We start from the raw sequence: 19,938 nt of genomic DNA, 5'->3' as shown, positions 1-19,938 counted from the left end.
ATTATTTTCAACTACTTATTGAAAAATACTGAGCTTCCACTCTCCTAATAAATCGATAAATAGATTCTCATTTTTTAATTAACTGTAACAACATTTTATGTTAATATACTTATTTAAAATCTCCTTAGTGCCTCAGTGGGGGTCTGCAGGACTGTTTCAGAGTCCTGCACATTCTTGTGAATGTAGGTCCTAAAGTATGTGGACGACACCACATTGGTCTGAACCAGGACAGTGATGAGTCCACATACAGGCAGAAGGTGGAACAGCTGGTCCACTAGTGCAGACAGAACCATCTCAAGACTGCGGAGATGATAGTGGACTTCAGGACCCTGTCCCCTCTCACCATCCGCAGTGTCAACTGTGGAAATCTTTAGGTTTCTCAAGTCCCCTCACAGGAGCTGCTGGTCTCCTTCTACACCACCGTCATACAGTCTGTCAGGTTTGGATCGGTGCCCAAACTAGACAGGAACAGACTGAAACAGACAATCCAGAGACAGTTTCTTCCCCCAGGCTGTCCCTCTCCTGCACATCTGTACCTGCCTCATGTAGGTCACAGTTATAGTTGAGTCACAAATTGGCAGATTAGTTATATTTAAAAATATTCATTTAAGAATCTTCTACATGGCACTTCTATTTGTTGTTTTCTTTCATTCTTTTAATTCTTATCTCCTATTTGTTAAGTTTAACCTTTAGGTTAATTTATGTGCATTAAGAGCTTAGTGTTTATTGTTTGTGTGCACAGACTTGGCCACTAAATCTGATTCTGCCTTTTATTTACAGATTATAAACCACATTTATAAAACAGTTTAAAAAGCACGATGGGATATTTGTTGACTGTAAAACGACCAAGCAGACACGTGGGAGCTTAATGATATATCTTTCCATAATACCTGAGATGTTCGTGCCGGGAAACAGCTTCAGAGTGAGCCCTCTCTCTTTTTCCTGCTCTCTGTCTCCCACCAGGACGCCTGTTAGTCACATGACAGAGCTGGGAAAACCTCCCGACGCGCCGCTCCTCCTCTTCTCCTCCTCCTTCTCCTCCTCCTCCTCCTCTTCGCCTCCTCCTCCGTCAGTCGCTGAGTCGGTGTGTGTGTCCGTTAGCTCGCCGTTAGCTATCGCCACTATCAGCCGCAGGAACGACGCGAACATGGCGGACACAGCCAGGGACCCTCCGCCGGAGCAAACCGACTTCCAAGAGCTGGAGGACGTGGAGGATCTTTTCCCGGAGCCGGCCAACGCACAGGAGGTGAGGAGGAGGAGGTGAAGGGAGGCCGACGGGAACGGAGGCAGGCAGGGCGTGATGCCTCCAGCTGACAACAGCTGAAACTTAGAGGAGGGGGCGCAGGCAGGGAGCGAAGCTTAAATCGGTTCATTTCTGGATGAGGTTTGGTGCGAGGGCGGGCTGCTGGTCGTGTTTGCACTGTCATCGTTCCCCTCAACAACAGAAAGGGCAGCGACAGGTACATGAGCCGAGGAGGGTCGTGTTTGCGCGGAGCTAAACGCACAATAGGTGTGTTAGCACGCGGTCAGGTGACAGTCACACAGGTGTGGGTGTTGCGTTCAGGACACACTGGGAAAACAACCTAGAGTCCAGTGCAGCAGATGAAAGTTTGTTCTTTGTTGTGGTCATGTTTGAGCTCATTGAGGAAGGTGTTTGGAAATCTTCACACTAACGGTTTGAAAACTGGTTTTTCCTTCAAGTTCAATGAATTTCAAATAGTCCAGTTGGCCCTGGAGGTGTTTTAATAAGGAGTGTGACCTAAAACAGGTCAGCTCTGAAAGAAACACGTTAGGAGTTAAATCATAACCACAAAGGGGGACAAACCTTTTAAAAAAAACAAAAAAAAAACAAGCCTTTAAAATGAGCCTCAGACTCAGAAATCACCAGGAGTTACTCAACTTTATGACGGTCTTAAAAGTGAACATAACATATTTAACAGGGGTCGTTTCTCCTTTACAGAGACGTTTTATTATGTTGGATACAGGTTGTGCATAATGTCCTGCTGTCCAGGTAAACGTGAGAACGACAGGAAGCTGTTTCTGCTGTTTCCTTTATGCAATTATCACGAGCACACGTTTGTTTTCCTTTGCTGATGTTACTCTGGGAGGATGTACAGCAGCCAGAGGTGCCTGCTGGGAAAAAACAAGGCTCAGTGGGCGGGGGGCCCCGGGTCAGAGTGCAGGGGCCCAAAAGGTCCAGGAATATTGTGGTTTGTGCTGATCAGAGTAAAAGTTTGACATCTCTCTCAGGTCTGTACTGCACAGCAGCCAGTTAGCCAGTTAGCTTAGCACAAAGACTGGACATGGGGAAACAGGTAGTTCTGTCCACACGGGCCTCACACATGTTGCACAAACAGCCGACTCTGCGTTTTAGCTAAAGCGTCTGATTTAACTGAGGTTCTGCTGTGAAACACACAGGAAACAGATTCAGAAAAATACATGGATGCTGTTGCAAGAAGGGGGGAGGAGGAGGAGGAGGAGGAGGAGGAGGAGGAGTGAGACTGGAAATATCAGTTTGTAAAACTGTTTCTTATGTAGGAAAGAAGTTTGGTGTTTGGCTGTGTCGCAACTTCACACTCACACACATACACTCACACACATACACACATACACTGTTTGTCTCTGTTTGTCATGTCAGCAGTTTGGATTTCATTCTGGATGATGATTGTCTTCCTTGAGTGTCACAACAGCTTTTTAGTGACCTGTGTGTGTGTGTGTGTGTGTGTGTGTGTGTGTGTGTGTGTGAGAGAGAGAGAGAGAGAGAGAGCCTGGTTGTGTTTTCATGGCCAACTTGCCAGGACCAATAAACAGAAGAGCAATGTTAAACACATGCACAGTTGTGACATTTTAAGGTGGACTGGGTAGAGCTGGATTGTTATTGGCCTCTGATTCCTGGTCTTTCCTCCTTTAGCGTGTTGGTTTGCGGCAGATCCTCTTCTGTCAGTCTCTGGTCTCACTAAACTCTCAGTAGCCAGTTTATTAGGTACACCTGAGCCAGAGGCAGTGAGAGACCACAGTCCTGCAGAAAATCCTCCAAAAGCTGCTGGTGTCAGTCTTGGTCTAATAAATAGAGTCGGACTTGTAACCCGAAAGTTGCAGATTCGAGTCTCGGGTCCGGCTGGAATTGTCGGTGGGGCGGAGTGAATAGCCAGCACCCTGTCCACCTTCAGTACCACGACTGAGGTGAGACCCTTGAGCAAGGCACCAAACCCCCAACAACAATAAATGCAGAGCACAAATTCCACCATACGTGGCCACAAAAGTCACTTTCACTACATTTTTAAAATGCGACGGCCTTAATTAATTCAGTCTGAGCACGGTGTTCACACCACAGCCGGATGCATGTCCCTGACAGACATGGATGGGAACAAACAGCAGGACTCTCAGGCCTGGGATGTGGACTCAGACCCTGTTGAATCCAGATCAGGGTTAAAGGTTCAACCTGCCTATATCCAGTTTCTTTTTCTGTTAATTGTCAGTTTATTGTTTGTTGAACTCTGTTGGCTTCATGTTTCGTTGGCTTTTGGAGGATAAAACGAGTGTGTGTGTCTGTGTGTGTGTGTGTGTGTGTGTGTGTGTGTCTGTGTGTGTGTGTGTGTGTGTGTTTGCATGTGCGCCCTCTGACCCCTCTCCTGTGTGTTTGCTGAGTAAGGAGGGAGGAAGCTCCTCGTTATCATCACTCATTTCCTCTTCTCTTCCTCCGTCCTCTCCTCTTTCTGTCCTCTCAGCTAAAACCCTGGTTCTTCCTGAGCTCCGGCTGAGCGAGGCCGAGTGTGTCTGCTCAGGTGTGGTTTCAATCAGCAGGTGCTGCGTTCGGGTTTGGCCTCCCCTCAGATTTAAGAAACTACAGTTTAAAAGAGTTTAAACCAAACTGGTCTGGTGTTTGACTGGTGCTTTATAAAAACCAGTAAAAGAGAGTTCAGGAGAATCAGACGTTGTTTGTTTTGCAGAGCTTTGCTGCAGCTCAGGCTGGTACAGAGTCAGAGATTGGGATAAAAACATTGTGATTTCAGTCAGAAACTTATTCCTCCAACGTTTTTGATGCAGAACCACTTCCTGGGCTTTGGTCACAGAAACGTGACGTAGGTCTGTGAGTGTAGAACTAAAGTCTTAACTCAGACTCTGGCTGTGAATGAGTGGGTCCGTTTGCTGCTGAAGCTTGAGTTTTTTATTTCCTGTTGTGTGGAGTCTGTGGTCATAACGTGGTAAAACGGACCCACTGGGCCCGTCTGATGTCACTAAAGCAGCATTAGTCAGTGGTTGCTGATCCGAAGTGTGAGCCGGTCTGTTTCTCTGGAAGGAGCTGTGGCCCGGCTGCTGCTGATTATTCAGTTTTACCTTCAGATGGTCGTTTCCTCGCCGGCAGGCAGGATGGATGACACGCCACCGCGAGCTCGTGTTGTTCTTCTTCTTCTGTGGAATATGTTGAGTCTGCACAGCGTCTGTACAGCTGCAGGAACAGGCTGGAAGCTGTGACGTGGAGCACAGCTGTTCAGCTTCAGTGCACACTCAGGAAAAGTTTGGATGTGAAATCGTTTTGAAACACGAGTGGCTCCTCCTGCACGGATGAATTAACTTCACGTAAAAACACAGTGTCAGCACAGCACGGACCTAATAAGTGTGTGTGTGTGTGTGTGTGTGTGTGTGTGTGTGTGTGTGTGTGTGTGTGTGTGTGTGTGTGTGTGTCCGTGTCTCCAGTCAGAACCAGCCAGTCTACCTGCTGAAGACATCAGCACCAACTCTAACGGACCCAAACAAGATTCACTGTTTGATGACGATCCTGACGACCTGTTCGCAGGTAAACACAGTAACACACACACACACACAATGACACACAGAGTGCGATCAGATTCCACCCTAACTGTTAACGTGGACGCTGATCTAATGTGTGTTTATTAATCAGAATAAACTTTCTGACATGAGCAAAGTGGCTCCACCTGCTGTGAAGAGTTCACTCTGCAGAAAATAGAACAGTAGAAGAAGAAGTCGGTCTGATTGGATCGATGGTTCTGTGGATTCTGGCTTCGTTCATCTTCTCAAACTCTTGTTTCAACAACTGGTTGTTTGGAGCCTTTGGACCATCAAGGTCCAACGATCCTTAAATCTTTGAAAGGCTCCAACAAAAACGTCGTATCAGCCACAGACCAGTTTGGTCTTGGTGCCTCCATGTTTCTGTCCCTCCCAGAAACACGTCCCATCACCTAATGTTCCCCCCACGTGGGTCAGACATGAGCAGAAAGAACCTATTTATTCCAACAAGAGAGAAACGATGGGATCAAGTGTTTCCATGGCCAATATTTGCCTATTGATCAGGGTTACACCCCCCCTCTCTCTCATTCCTATTGGAAACTGCTTCTGATTGGACCAGTCTGTTCCCACTGAGGTGGTCACATGATGCAGTTTGACTGATTGGCTGTTGTTCCCTTTATTATTGGAGTGTCAGTGTAAACACTCTCTCTGTTGGGGCAGAGGCCACTGAGGAGGTTTCGTTGGACAGTCCAGAGAGAGACGTCCTGTTGTCCGACGGCCCGTCACCCGCCATCACACCCATCACCCCACCCACCTCTGTCATCACCCCTCGCATCGGCCACACCCACGATGACATGTTCACACACTCCTCCTTCGATGAGGTGACTGCACACACACACACACACACACACACACACACACACACACACACACACACACACACACACACACCTTCCAGGTGATTTTAGCTTGTTTGATGCAGTTTGTTGCCATAAAAACCATAAAAACTTTTGTTTGTGTTTTATTTTAAGCCAAAGTTTGAGGCTTTTTGGTGAAAACCAGGTCACAGTGTTTATCACATTATGTTGTTTGTTTCTGATTCTGTCCCTGTTCTGTGTAGATTGAAGAGGACGAGGGCAGCGATTTGTTCGACATGCACATATCAGTGTGTGACCCTGAGAAAGTTGGTGAGTACTGATGGTTAACTAACCCCTGTAGTCCTGAACAGTGCAGAAACGTGGTCTTGTTAGCGCTTGTACCACATTTCCCATCAGCCCTTTGTGCGTCCGAAGTGATTAACCATGCTGGAAGTGATATTCCACATCAGCCTTTTCCTCTGCTGTCAGCACAAACTCAGAGTGTGATGTAGCGAAGTGCAGAGTAGACGCAGACCAAAGCCAACACACTCTTCATCATCACACTGACGACTTATCGTGCTCAGCCCTGCTGCCGCCCCCTGCAGGCCCTGCTGGGTCTTTGCAGCCACAGGCCAGTAGAAAACAAACCACATGCTGGTGGGTGTAGAGGTTTGGAGGCAAGACTGTGAGGATTAGTGGGCGGTGAAGCTGTTAGTTACTGACTGTCCCTTTATGTCAATATGACCTAAGAGACAAAAAGCGACAGTAAATAAAACACATGGAACCAGTTGAACCAGTGTGGGACCTGAGTGTGTTCCTGTTTGATCGCACTTTGAAAACATTTGTCTCCTTATTACTGAAATTAATTCTGTTTAAATAACCAGGTGTGTGTGTGTGTGTGTGTGTGTGTGTGTGTGTGTGTGTGTGTGTGTGTCAGGTGATGGGATGAATGCCTACATGGCCTATAAAGTGACCACCAAGGTGAGTTTCTTGTCCCTCATCGTCCTTTTCCACCTTTAAATAAAATGTAATTTCAATAAACTACATTTAACATATTTGTTAGAAGCAAATTGGCTTTTATTCCAAATGACTGGGAATATATTAGCTCAGCTAATGTAATGTAATACATTCATTTTAACTATAAAATATTATATAGAACTATATTTTCTTTTTTAATTTATTAGTATGTTTTAATTATATATTGGTCATTTTTGAGTTTTTAAGAACCTTTTGTTTTAATTTTTATTATATTTTTGTGTTTTACTGTGTAAAACATATGTACAATATAATATTATGGTGTGTAATGTAGGTTAATGCCATGTAATGTGAAGTATTTCACAGTGTGTGTGGGTGTGATGACTAAACAAACCTGCAGGTCTGTCACACTGATGCTTTGGTCAAATAATCAATGAATAAAAACATTTGTCTTGTAACCAACAAATCGTCCTCTACCTACGGAACATGATCGATTGTAATTTCTCTCTCTCTCACACACACACACACACACACTCTCTCTCTCTCTCTCTCTCTCGCTCGCCCAGACCTCCATGTCTCTGTTTCAGAGGAACGAGTTCTCTGTAAAAAGACGTTTCAGTGATTTTCTGGGTCTGCACAGTAAACTGGCCTCAAAGTATCTGCACATTGGCTACATCGTCCCCCCTGCACCAGAGAAAAGCATTGTGGGTAAGTAAAGTCCCTGTTTTACTCTGTTAGCTGGATCATATCAATATGTGTTCATGTCAATTAGTTAACGAGTCCCTCCTCGTCTGCAGGGATGACCAAGGTGAAGGTGGGGAAGGAGGACCAGTCGTCCAACGAGTTTGTGGAGAAGAGGAGGTCGGCGCTGGAGAGGTACGAACACAGCTGAGCTGTGAATACGCAGAAAAACAGCTGGATTCGAAGGTCGATCGCTGTCCAGACCAGATCAGCCTGTCAGTTTGGAGATTTTCATTTTTCGGCTGCTGCTTTCAGTTATGAAAGTCAGTTTATTGCAGATACATCACATTTTAGTCACCGTGTCTCAATTACATCTTTACTGCAGCTTTAAATCTGTGGGGCAGTTAAAAAGCTCTGACATCTGAGTGTTGGTATCAGCTGCTGAAATGCTGTTTAATTATTATTCTTTGTTATGTAAAGTCAAACAGTAAATTCAGCCAATAGATTTAAGCAGAATAATGATCAGATATCAATACTATTGAAAAATATGACAAGTATTATCTGATTTGCTTGTAACGTGGAGATAAAATGAGATTAGTGAAATGAAAGAGGCACCTGGAAGCAAATGTGTCTTAAATGGGAAGATGGTTTTGTTGTGACCACGAAGCAGCAAAATGAAACTCAGCTGTCATTATTTTATTACTACACCTGTGCTTTTTACTTTTCCCACTGAATATAACAATGAATCTGAAACTCTGTGATAAGACTAAGGCCAGTTCAGTTCTTGTTTAACATGAAAAATGTGCCTGGTCACATGAAACTAGTCTCCATATTTGTGTGTCTGTCTGTGTGCAGGTGTGGTAAAGATCAGCCTGGTCAGAACTCTAGATCCAAAAGGTTAAACAACAAATATTAGATACGTCATTATCACAACACACATGTTCTAGTATTCCTGTACGTGTGTGTGTTGAATACTGAAGAGCGGTGCAGGTGGGTGGGGCTGACATTCTGCTGCCCTTTACTGATAGGGTTTGATTGACAGGAAGGTCAGCCAGCGACACCTGATGGAGTTTATTTAGAGCTGCAGAACTTCACACTGATGGATGCACAAACACACACAAAAACAAGTGTCAGGTTAATGTGGACAAAAATTGGTCTCTATGAAAAACCTGGTATTAAACAGGTATCAATAAGCTGTCATATTAACAGGAAATGGATCAATAACCTGATTAACAAACCAATGGATGAATAACCTGATAATTAACAAACCAATGTATCAATAACCTGAATATTAACACACCAATGGATCAATAACCTGATTATTAACAAACCAATGGATCAATAACCTGAATATTAACACACCAGTGTATCAATTACATAAATATTAACACACCAGTGTATCAATAACCTGAATATTAACACACCAGTGTATCAATAACATAAATATTAACACACCAGTGTATCAATAACCTGAATATTAACACACCAGTGTATCAATAACATAAATATTAACACACCAGTGTATCAATAACCTGATTATTAACACACCAACAGATCAATAACCTGATTATTAGCAAACCAATGGATAAATAATCTGAATAATTAACACACCAATGAATCAATAACCTGATTATTAACACACCAATGTATCAATAACCTGATTGGCAAACCAATGATCAATAACCTGATTATTAACACACCAACGGATCAATAACCTGATTATTAACAAACCAATGGATCAATAATCTGAATGATTAACAATAACCTGGATGTTACTGTGCAGCTGTTCCTCCAGGTGTAGCAGCGTTTGTTAAACTTCCTTCCTGTCTCAGGTACCTGATGAGAACTGTGAAACATCCCGTCCTGCTGAAGGATCCTGACGTCCTGCAGTTCCTGGAGAGCTCAGATGTAAATAACACACACACACACACGTTTAATGGAAGAACGTATCTGATCATGTGATCATCACTTCAGCCGAGTAGTTTCAGGCTGAAGTGAAAAACATAGTTTGTGGATTTGGGCGTCCGACCTCATTTGGTTGTGTCCAGTGTTTCCCCTGTTTTAGCTCAGGGTTTGTTCTCCACCACCTGCCGATGTCTCTTATCAAAAGTGGTGAATACAAAATGTTTAGGCTTCAGATTATTCGCAGCCTCATCAGATTAACATTTCAGATGAATAAAAATGTGGATTATAAATTTCATTTAGGATTGAGGACACTGCTTTGCTTGTTCTGTCCTCAGCGGGCCGTTGATTTTCACAATAAAAGCCTTAAAAATCTGGTCAGTGTGTTGATATTTCACCTCTGACTCGGACGTCAAAAAAACTCGCTCTCAGATTTCTCCTCTTTCTCAACAAGCAGCAAAACGTCCCACAAGGTCAAAGCGGCGAGTGTCAGCCTTCGAGCTGAGCCTCTAAAAACTGCCTCAGGGTTTAAGGGACTGCGGCGTTTCCTGTTTCCTAGTTTTATTGTTCACTCGCACTAAATCCTCTGTAACGTTTCAACCTGTCCTCCTCCTGCTCGCTCCCACTGTTGGTGGGATTGGGTTGTGGAGGAGCCGGCAGTCGTTGGGTCCAGAATAAATGGCCCCGTGTCACCGATTTAACAGATGAATCACTCGGACGCTTGACCGAGCGTGTCGGCCCGTCCGGCCCGCTTAATGAAACACAACCAGAGGAGGGGGGGCAGGAGGTGGGGGGAACAAATGGGACCGAGCTGCAATTGAAAGCTATTTCTGCCTCCCGCCTCCGCTCATTTACCCCCGTCCCTCCGTCAGCCGGGGCCCCGGGGACCGAGCCGTCCCCTGGCTGCTGCCGCTCCTGTTAAATGAGATTGGAGAGGTGGGGTGGGGGGGGGCAAATTTACACCACCGCCAGAGGAAAACCCCGTACGTCCAGGCAAAAAGTAAACTTTTCCAAAATGAAGAAAGATGAGGCTATTTTCAGACGGACATCCTGCCGTTTTCAGAGCGACGCAGTCGGTTTTTGCACCTGTTAACGTTTCTCAGCACATAAAGCGGCGACATTAAACCTGAGCGGAGCTAAAACGTGGGAGACATCACAATCGGAGCCGAGTGACAAGACCAGAGCTGCATGAGAGGAGAGATGGAAACAGAGAGGCAGGAAGGAGAAGGAATCGAGGAGAAGAATAACATGAAAATCAACAACAAATAAAGGAAATAAATGTTATATCATATTTTTGAATCATCAGGAAAAAGAATAAGACGAGAACAAGATTCAAAACACGAGATGATCCATAAAAGCCTGTTTCATCACTTTATTCTCATCGTTTGTTTGTTGGTTTGTTTTGTGTGCGTGTGTGTGTGTGTGTGTGTGTGTGTGTGTGTGTGTGTGTCCAGTTGCCGCGGGCCGTCAACACTCAGGCTCTGAGCAGCGCCGGACTTCTCCGGATGGTGAACAAAGCTGCCGACGCCGTCAACAAGATGACCATCAAGATGAACGAGTCAGACGCTGTGAGTGATGGAGGGAGGGAGGGGGGAGGGAAGGAGTGGGGAGGGGGAGGTACAGGTACAAGAGGGGAGGACAGAGGGGAGGACAGAGGGGAGGACAGAGGGGAGGACAGAGGGAGGACAGAGGGGAGGACAGAGGGGAGGACAGAGGGAGGACAGAGGGAGGACAGAGGAGGATGGACAGAAAGAAGAAGCAGGGAGGACAGAAGACAAATGAGGGTGGATGAAGTTAGGGAGGAGGTAAAGAAGGACAAGAAATTAGGAAGCACAGAGTAAGAAAAGAAGGAAGAAAATCCACATCAGTGGACTCAGACCATTTACTGCAGTACCTGTACCAGTACCACACTGTATAAGTCCTGCTTCAAATCCTACTGAAGTAAATGTTACCAGAAATATTAAAGTAGGAAAAGTACTTTAAGTACTAATTTAAGTACTTATTGTGCAGTAAACTGGTCCCTGTCTGTGTTTTACTGTTGTATCTGTTTCTGGATGAATATTCCTGCTGCATTAATGTACATGTTGAACTTTACTGCAGTAGTAGTAGTAGTTTGAAGTACTTTATAAACTGTGGGTAACTTCACCTGCAGCAGTGATTTAAACAAGTGTGTGTCTGTGTCTGTGTCTGTGTCTGTGTCAGTGGTTTGAGGAGAAGCAGCAGCATTTCGAGAATCTGGATGTTCAGCTGAGGAAACTTCATGCCAGCGTGGAGTCTCTGGTGTGCCACAGGAAAGGTACGGTGACCGAGTTTATCCAACAAGCTTCGATTCTTGTGTGTGTTTGTTTGACTTTTCTAAAATCTGTCACTGACTTTCTGCAGATCTTTAAAACCGATTTCCTGCTGATGTGATTGTGGTCATGTCTTTATTTTCTGGTTGGCTCCTCAGCAGGTGGAGCTGGTCTCCTCATGTGGCTTCTTCCAGGAAAACACTAATAATTTACTAGACTGTGAACTGCAGATACCTTCAGCTTCCTCCTGTTGCAGATGGATAAATGTGTCCAACCTGGTGTGTTCTTGGGAAAACAGCTGGAGACCCTGAAGTTTGAACCCACAGGAAGTACTTTAAAAATCATTGACCTGTCTTCTGTGTTTCTGCCGTCCTGTCCTCCTCAGAGCTGTCGGTAAACACGGCGCAGTTCGCCAAGTCGGCGGCCATGTTGGGGAACAGCGAGGACCACACGGCTCTGTCCCGGGCTCTGTCCCAGCTGGCCGAGGTGGAGGAGAAGATCGACCAGCTGCACCAGGACCAGGCCAACGCAGACTTCTACCTCTTCTCGGAGCTGCTGGGCGACTACGTCCGCCTCATCACCGCCGTCAAGGTGCGCCGATGTCTGTGGGTAGTTTCTGCTCGACTCTGCTGAGCCATCGCAGCCCGTGTGCTCCCCTCAGCTCCTCAGGAGAGCAAACACTTTGTTTATGACAATAAAGTGAAAAGCAGTAATAACAGTAATGCTGATCTGAGCTGATCTGAGCTTCTGCACCTGACACACCTGAGGGCGGGTAGGAAGAGGATGAACAGAGTTTCACCTTGTGGCCTCTGTTCACAATGAAGACGCTGAGAGAAGATGTGAAACAGTAAAGATGTTTTAGCTGCATGAATTTATCTCTATTATTAAAACTAAAACGTGTCTGGTGGCTTTGTCTTTTATTAATGTTCTGAGTGTAAGACACGTGGTGTGTATTAACCTGTGTGTGTGTGTGTGTTCAGGGGGTGTTTGACCACCGCATGAAGACGTGGCAGAAGTGGCAGGACAGTCAGATGCTGCTGCAGAAGAAGCGAGAAGCTGAAGCCAAACTGCAGTTCACCAACAAACCGGACAAACTGCAACAGGCCAAAGACGAGATCAAAGAGGTGAGTGGGCGGGAAGAGCCGACGGACGGAGACACGTTCACCCAGACGTCAGATTAGCGTTAGCAGCTAATTGGAACCAGCATTAAGATTTAATGTCGTGAATCAGATTCCATGTTGTTAAAAAGACGATGATGCACGTTCACAGACATTATGGGGCAAAACCCACTTTCACTTAACCGGGTTCGTTCGTTGCAGCTTCACCTTCACGGTTCAGTCATGTGAAAACTTTTTTTTTTTTTTTTTTTTTTTTTTTGGCCGAGTCTGGTTTCCTGTCAGTCTGCAGACTCCACACAGACTCAGAACAACAAACAAGAGCGGGAGAGAAGAAAAGTAGTTTATTAGACCGTCTGTTGAAGCTGTCACCACACAAATTCATCCTCTGTGCTGCCTGTCAGGAGCCCCGCACACACACACACACTCACGCACACACACACTGTGTCGGCGTGGGGGGTGTGTGTTGGAGCAGAGGAGCTGTCAGATGTGGGGCCGTGGGAGGAGAACGGGGGAGTTCTGGGGGAGGCTGTCAGAAGCTGCAGGCGAGGACAGATCGCAGTAGAGTTACAACCAACATTTATTTGGAGCCGACGAGAGTTTTGTCAGGAGTCGGGTTTTGGTTCACGCCTTGACAACAAGCAACAGAAAACACACAGCGGCTTTTTCTGAAGTCAGAAAGGAGAGAAGAGTTTTACTTCACACAGTAAAACCCAGACCTGTGCTCACCGGCGAACTGCAGATAAATTCATTCTCCAGAGTCTGAAGGACGTGAGTGACTCCTGTCGCAGGTTCAAAGTCTTTATTTATCTGCACAGATTAAAGAGAAGAGATGAAACTGAAGTCACATTCAGCAGCCAAATTAATGATGAACCTGATTAATCACCGACCTGATCACCTGGTCTTAGCCACGCCCCTTTTCTATAGGCCCAGTGTGTTCAACAGTCCCCACACAGACTGATTCTCATCAAGTGTTACTGCAGCCTGGTCCTGGTCACGTCCCACTGGTCTGGTCACGCTCCAGGACTGACGGTCTGCATGTAGCACAGTTTAGGTTGTTCAGCCTGTGGATCCTGCACCTCACCCAGTCCGACCTCAGGTCCCTGAGCTTGGGTTTCTACTCAGGCTGGTCCTGAGACAACAGGAAGATGATGCACTGCCTGGTTGTTTCTTTAGAACATTAACTACAAAAACACCACAGGAGAAAATGAAAGTTAGCTGTTTATGCCTATACATGAATTTATACTCATCTGTAAAATGATTCTGCATTAACTCGTATTAATTAGACCCACACTGCCCCCTGTGGGCAGCAGACACAAACAACAGGCACTGAGCCAGAATTACAAATAAAGCCACATATTTATTTATATATTTATATTTATCTATTTCTATATTTTTAAAATTCTTAAATCAGAAATCTCGTTTTTAGACACAGAAGGTTTGAATGTGACAGTTGTAGTTGAGGGGAAATGAAAGCATGAATAAACAGAACAACTAGCAGAAGAAAACAACATGTTCCTTATGAAGGTGTTTGAGAAGAACCGCCTGGTCCCGGTGTTTGGGCTGAGCTGGGCTGGGTTTTTTTCTACAACTCTAAAGAAACGATTAAGACAATAAGTAGGAAAAGCGTCACTTTAACGGCTCAACTCAAAAAGTATTAGAACCTACTAAAACGTTAGGATATAACTGAGTTAAATCCATGGAGCCTGAGGGATGTGCCTCAGTTGTTCCTTTAAAAATGGAAAAATGAATCAGCAGCAGCTTATTTGCTGTTTCACGGTTCAGGATTTTCTTTTCCTTTCACTGGTTTGTTTCTCCTCAGTCTCTGCTCATGTCTCTGGATCTTCCTCTATGATTTTGGAAGCTCTGAACATTTTTTCCAGCCTCTTAAATTTTGTTGCGTTTTCCCTGCCATGCCTTCCCACAACCAGGAGATTGAGGAGGTAGGACCCGCCCCGTCCGACTGTGTGTCCGTCTGTGTGTGTCCACCTGCCTGACCGCCTGCTTCACACCTTTCCTTTGCCTCATTGGTCCATTTAGTTCTCACGCTTCTCATCATTTAGCTTCATCAGGAGCCGATTTGTTTGTTTGTTGTGTTGCGTTCTGGCTGCAGTCACATGAATTAGTTTGTTGTTGCCGATCAGATTTTCTGACTTTTGCATTTGGGAATAAATTTGGAGATTAAAACAAAATTTTTCCCTCTGGTTCAAAAATTGAACTTGAAAGTAAGAAGCAGACAAACAAGCTTCATGTGACGACTCGTAGAACGTCGAGTTTGTTTATTTACCTCCATGTGGCTCATGTAGCTTCGTCTTTAGTCCTTATTTACCGCCATGTTGTATAACGAGCTCACCAGGCTAATTAAATCCCACTGTCAGATTCAAACACTCATTTAACCCGGAGATTGTTCTGTTAGTTCGCTAAATATCAATAACTTCAGCTAATAAGCTACTAAACTGTTCATGGATGGAAAAATAAAATAAATAAATAAAAATAATGAGCTCAGACTCTCACAGTGTGTCCAGTGTTGGGCTAAGCTGCTTTTTCACATCTGGTTAAACTTTATTCAGTGACTTTATTCATGACTCTGAACAATGATCTTCTCTAGATTCATGTTCTCTCTGGTTCTTTGGGATTTTCGTTCCTTTGAAGCAGCAGATCGATGTTGACCAGTCGATTTATTGCAGATTCACTCAGTATAAACTTTTAACTATCAGGGAGTTTAGAGCTTTCACTGATGTAAAGATCTGTGTCAGTACTGTCTGTGCCGCCTGATATTTTGGTCATTGTTGCTGCAGTCCGGGACATTTTCCTGTCAACATCTGTAAACATCTGCACTGCTCAGTTAGAGTCGAAAGCTGCAGCTGGAGTCAGACTTCAGACACTTTACAGTTTCAGTTTTATTCATCCAAATGTCCACATTCAGCCGAAAACGTCTTCCTCTGTGTGTTTCAGCTGGAGACGAAGGTCCAGCAGGGAGAGAGAGACTTTGAACAAATCTCCAAAACCATCCGCAAAGAAGTCAGCAGGTTTGAGGTGAGAGGGAGGGAGGGACGGGTGGACGGATTGTTTTGATGAGGACACGAGGAGAGTCGGTGATTAGATAATAAAACACATTTGATTCTTCAACAGAAAGAGAGAGTGAAGGACTTTAAAACCATCATCATCAAATACCTGGAGTCCCTGGTTCAGACACAACAGCAGGTAAACTGTTGTTGTTGTTGTTGCTAGGAAACAGTTTAAACTTGAGTAAAATTTTCTTTTTAACTTTGGCTAAAAAAGAAAACCTGGAATTTAACTTTTCATTGTACTGTAGAAATCTTTGCAGCCTTTCAGACATTCTGACTGGAATAAAATCTGAATTATAGGATATTTGCCATATTAAATTATTCATGCATGATGCAGTCGTTCATATTCATAAGAAGCAAATCATTTTTCTTCTGCAGCTGATAAAATACTGGGAGGCCTTTTTACCCGAGGCCAAGGCCATCTCATAGAGTCGACGCACACACAACAGACAGTCCTGACTGGCTCCGGGCAAACTACACTACCCATAATGCATCTGTCCTCCTGGGCCTTCCCTCCTCCTCCTGTCTATGGCCAGAGTGAAGAAGAGCAGTGTGGCAGTGAATCAGCTCAGTGACTTTTCTGCAGACACAACCAGATTTCTTTTCTTTTTTTTTATACGTCACCATCTTTGTTTTTGTGTTGCGTTCAGGGCCTGTCAGAGTTACTGCTGTCAGGAAAGACTTTAATAGCTTCAGATTAATGCATTCACAATAATATCAACTACAGCATCTCACTCCTCACACTTAACATTTACAGTGAACATTCGGAGTGAAAAGTCAAAAAATTCCATAAACTGAGTCTCATGAGTTTTAACTTCCAGCCAGAGGCCGGTAATTCCACAGGACCTGAACGCAACATGAGCTGGGACCCTGGTGATGGTTTTTCTCTGCTCACAGACAGATTCTCATGTGGTGTCAGTTTTTACATCCATTGAGCTCCAGACACAGGGGAGTGGGTGTGTGGAGGAGTATGTTTGTTTGTTTTCACAGATGTTCACGTTGCAAAGGACAAAAGATGTTTTTATTTTCTCATTGGTTTGGTCCTTGAATGTGTGGAAGCACGTTTCTGCCATACGAAGAAAAAGATGAACATTTAGGATGATGAAAATGATAAAAATAATCATCTCCTCACACCATATTGATTATTGCTAATAAATATTCAACATTAATGCACACTTCAAAATATATTAGTGTTTTTAGCAACAACTCGTCCACACGTGATTTTATCATTCCTGACTTTTCATCACTTCTTTTTGTGGAGAAAAAAAATGCTTCCATACAGTGTCCCTAAAAACTACAGTTCCCATGAGCCTCTGCAGCAGTTGCCTGGAGAGGGTTCTGGAGTTTACTGAATTTTTCTGAAGTTGTTAACCATTTCCTGCCTGTCAACAAAAACAAAGCACTCTGATTGGATGGCAGCTGTGTGTCTCTGGGAATTGTAGTTTTCTCCTAACGCAGCTTTGACACTTGTGACTTTTTTCAGCTCAGTGTTTTTCTGCACGAGCCCCAACTGCCTCTCTGCTGCTTTTTTATTTTGTCAATATTAGACAGAGTTTCCCTTTTTTTGGCACTTTCAGGTGTTTCTGCTTCAGGAACGTTAAGGATGTTAAAGCTGCACCGACTGTCTGTCAGAGCAAAACCACCTTCAAACATGAGCTGTGAAACTGACCTGAGGTCAGTGGTCTCTGACTGCGTGTACTTCCTGTCACCTGTTCCCCTCATTTCCCCTCATGCCTTTCAAAACAAGAGCCCTTATTTTTGTTGCTGTATGATCGTGAGTGAAGGCAACGTTTTCGGTTTTGGTTCCTTCTTTGAGCCGATGAAGAAACTCACCTTCGGATCCAGTTCCCTGCTGCTGTCTGAGGAAGGTTCACATCCAGAACAGGATCATAAGGTTTTCTGCAAACTGCAATATGTGACACAGCTTTTTCTTTTCACTAATCAGATTGATCATTTTTACTATTAGTTTCTCTGCTCCCTTTGTATTTGTCTGTGTATTTGGTCTGGAAGGGCCAAAACTGTTCACAGACCTGGTTTGGAAGCAGCTCTGGGTTCATCTACGTGTCACAGAATCCGAATACGCAAAAAAAGTCCAGAAAAGCCGCAGTGTGAACGGAACCGGGTGTTTTTCTTCCTCCTGTTCGTTTCCTTCAAAGAGGAAACTTTAGTGGTTTTGAATTTCAGTTTATTGAATTTAGCAGGAAATGAAGAAACCAGGCAGCTTGTTAGCATCTTTAGCATCATTCCTGTTTGTGATGCTCACCTGCTGTTTGAACTGAGGATGAAGGTTTTCTGATGGAGGCTGAACTGAAGTGAGTCCAGAGAGCAGCCTCAGACTGTGATGACTGTTTTTACCGTCTGTTTCTCTTCACTGCAAATTCCACAGGTTTATTTTAGATGCATCCGAAGCAGATTTCAGAATAAAATCAACACCCTGAGTTTGAGCTACAGATCAGTTTCATCTCTAATTAGAGTCACGTTGATTTTAAAACTGGAATTTATTTTCATTGCTCTCATCCACTCGACTAAATCCTACAACACTGTGTCGATCGCTACCGTTTGTATCTTATTCCAGATTTTCCGCCTAATGATGCCCAGTGGTTGAACATTTCCACTTGATTTTTGTTTCTTTTGAGCCGATTTTTTTTAAAATCTCTTTTGGTTTGATGTGACATTCCTGCAGTGCGGCCGAGCAGACGTTTGACTACTTTATAATTACAATAAAGGAATGTATCCATGGTCCGACTGGGGTGAGTTATTCAGCACTGCTCATAGTTTGATGGTCCAGACTTACAAATGATCATGTGACCATTTTAACAAAAAGATGAAAGACATTATCGTGTGTGTGTGTGAGATGATGATATGAGCTTCACAGGCTCAGGATTCATTCACTGATCTGGGAACAAACTGGGTTTTTTCACAGGTTGTTGAGCTTTTCTGTCCCTGCAGCTCCACCAGCTCAGCTGCCACCTGTCCAGGTGAGTGTGTCCCAACTATAACAATCAGTTTCTGACTCAGTCGCTTCTGTTGGTTTTGCGTTTTGTTTTTAAATGTGTGAAAATCAAAATTGTGAGTCAAACTGAATCGGGAGCAAAATAATTGAAAGGATGAACGTTGATGGTTGAAGATCAGTAACAGCAGGAGCAGCTGCTGCAGAAGATCAGGAGGATGATGATGATGATGATGATGGATATGTAGATATAGTTTGTTGTCATGGAGATGTCATTGGGGAAATTTGACTTGTGTGCTGCCCGACACCAGTTGTACCTGGACTCGGCTTCTGTTTAGGAGCCTCCATGTGCAGCACAGTCTGTGTAGAGCCTGGACTTTTCTCCGTGTCAGTCACTGCAGTGATGGAGATGAGTTGGTGTAAAGGCAGTGAAAGGTGAAGGTTAGAGTGTAGGTGTCAGTCAGTGTGTTGTCCCTACATCCTATACAGGTTTATGCTGCTTCCTGTGGTTTGTCCTGAGCTTTAGCAAACACGTTACCTCTGTATTAATTAGCTTTCATTCATTTTAATGCAGCCTTAACTTGTGGACTGACACCGTCCCTGCTGTCTCCTAAATGCTGGATCCTTGAGAATCAGCTCACATTCATGTTCTAGTGGATTTTTTCATTTGGTTAATTATTAAAAATGTAACATGTAATAGTTAATAAATAAAACAAATAAATAAAAATATGCAAAATGCAAATAAATAAAATAAAAACAAATCAGATGTTGAACATAAAAAACATGCAGGGACTGAACCAAGTGACAAGCCAAAGGTCAAAAAACAGGAAACATCCCCACAAGCCTCAGCTGTTTTAATTAGCGAAGTAAAATCTGAGAGAGCAGCCTGCAGGGCTCCCTCTGCTGCTGGGACATGGACAAACAGCCTGTTTGTGTTTAACAGCTGCAGGCGGAGAATAATGCAGGTAAAGCTGCATCTTTAACCTCCCACCAGCATTTAGCTGAAGACTAATGGGGCGTCCTCTAAAATCTTCACTCTGACTCCAGAATAATGTGTCTGCATCTGTTTTCCCGGCTCACCTCTCGCGCTCACATGACTCCAGAATAATGTAGATGTATTTATTTTTACACTCCCTGCCTTGACCCCCCCCCCTTCAAAATCACTCTGCCTTTAGAATAATGTAGGCACATCTGTTCCCCTCACCCTGCTAACCTCTCAATTTCCCACCACTTCAGGATAATGTAGGTGCATCTATTATCTCCACTCGCACCAGCTCTGCTGTCTCAGAGCCATTTTTACAAAAACATAGCTACATTTACAATACACCCCCCTACACACACACACACACA

The 19,938-nt window shown here is 44.2% G+C and overlaps 1 protein-coding gene across 2 annotated transcripts; it reads left to right on the top strand.

The window, feature by feature from the left end:
• The first annotated feature begins 1,001 nt into the window (after positions 1–1,001).
• snx2 (sorting nexin 2) lies at positions 1,002–17,712 on the top strand. 2 transcript variants are annotated; one of them, XM_026320976.2, is made up of 15 exons: positions 1,002–1,246; positions 4,699–4,798; positions 5,470–5,630; positions 5,870–5,936; positions 6,544–6,587; positions 7,148–7,289; positions 7,379–7,457; positions 9,095–9,170; positions 10,619–10,732; positions 11,367–11,460; positions 11,841–12,046; positions 12,436–12,579; positions 15,526–15,606; positions 15,703–15,774; positions 16,017–17,712. In XM_026320976.2, exons 1-15 carry the CDS (start codon positions 1,148–1,150, stop codon positions 16,065–16,067), a joined length of 1,530 nt encoding a protein of 509 aa, XP_026176761.1. In that variant the 5' UTR covers positions 1,002–1,147; the 3' UTR covers positions 16,068–17,712. The 2 variants fall into 2 exon arrangements, with proteins under 2 accessions (XP_026176761.1, XP_026176762.1); XM_026320977.2 differs by lacking the exon at positions 1,002–1,246 and adding an exon at positions 1,288–1,460.
• Positions 17,713–19,938: the final 2,226 nt, after the last annotated feature.

The sequence above is a fragment of the Mastacembelus armatus genome, chromosome 9, assembly GCF_900324485.2.
Source record: "Mastacembelus armatus chromosome 9, fMasArm1.2, whole genome shotgun sequence".
Lineage (NCBI taxonomy): Eukaryota > Metazoa > Chordata > Actinopteri > Synbranchiformes > Mastacembelidae > Mastacembelus > Mastacembelus armatus.
The sequence above is the reverse complement of the archived record's forward strand: the minus strand, read 5'-3'. Positions and strand labels throughout refer to the sequence as shown.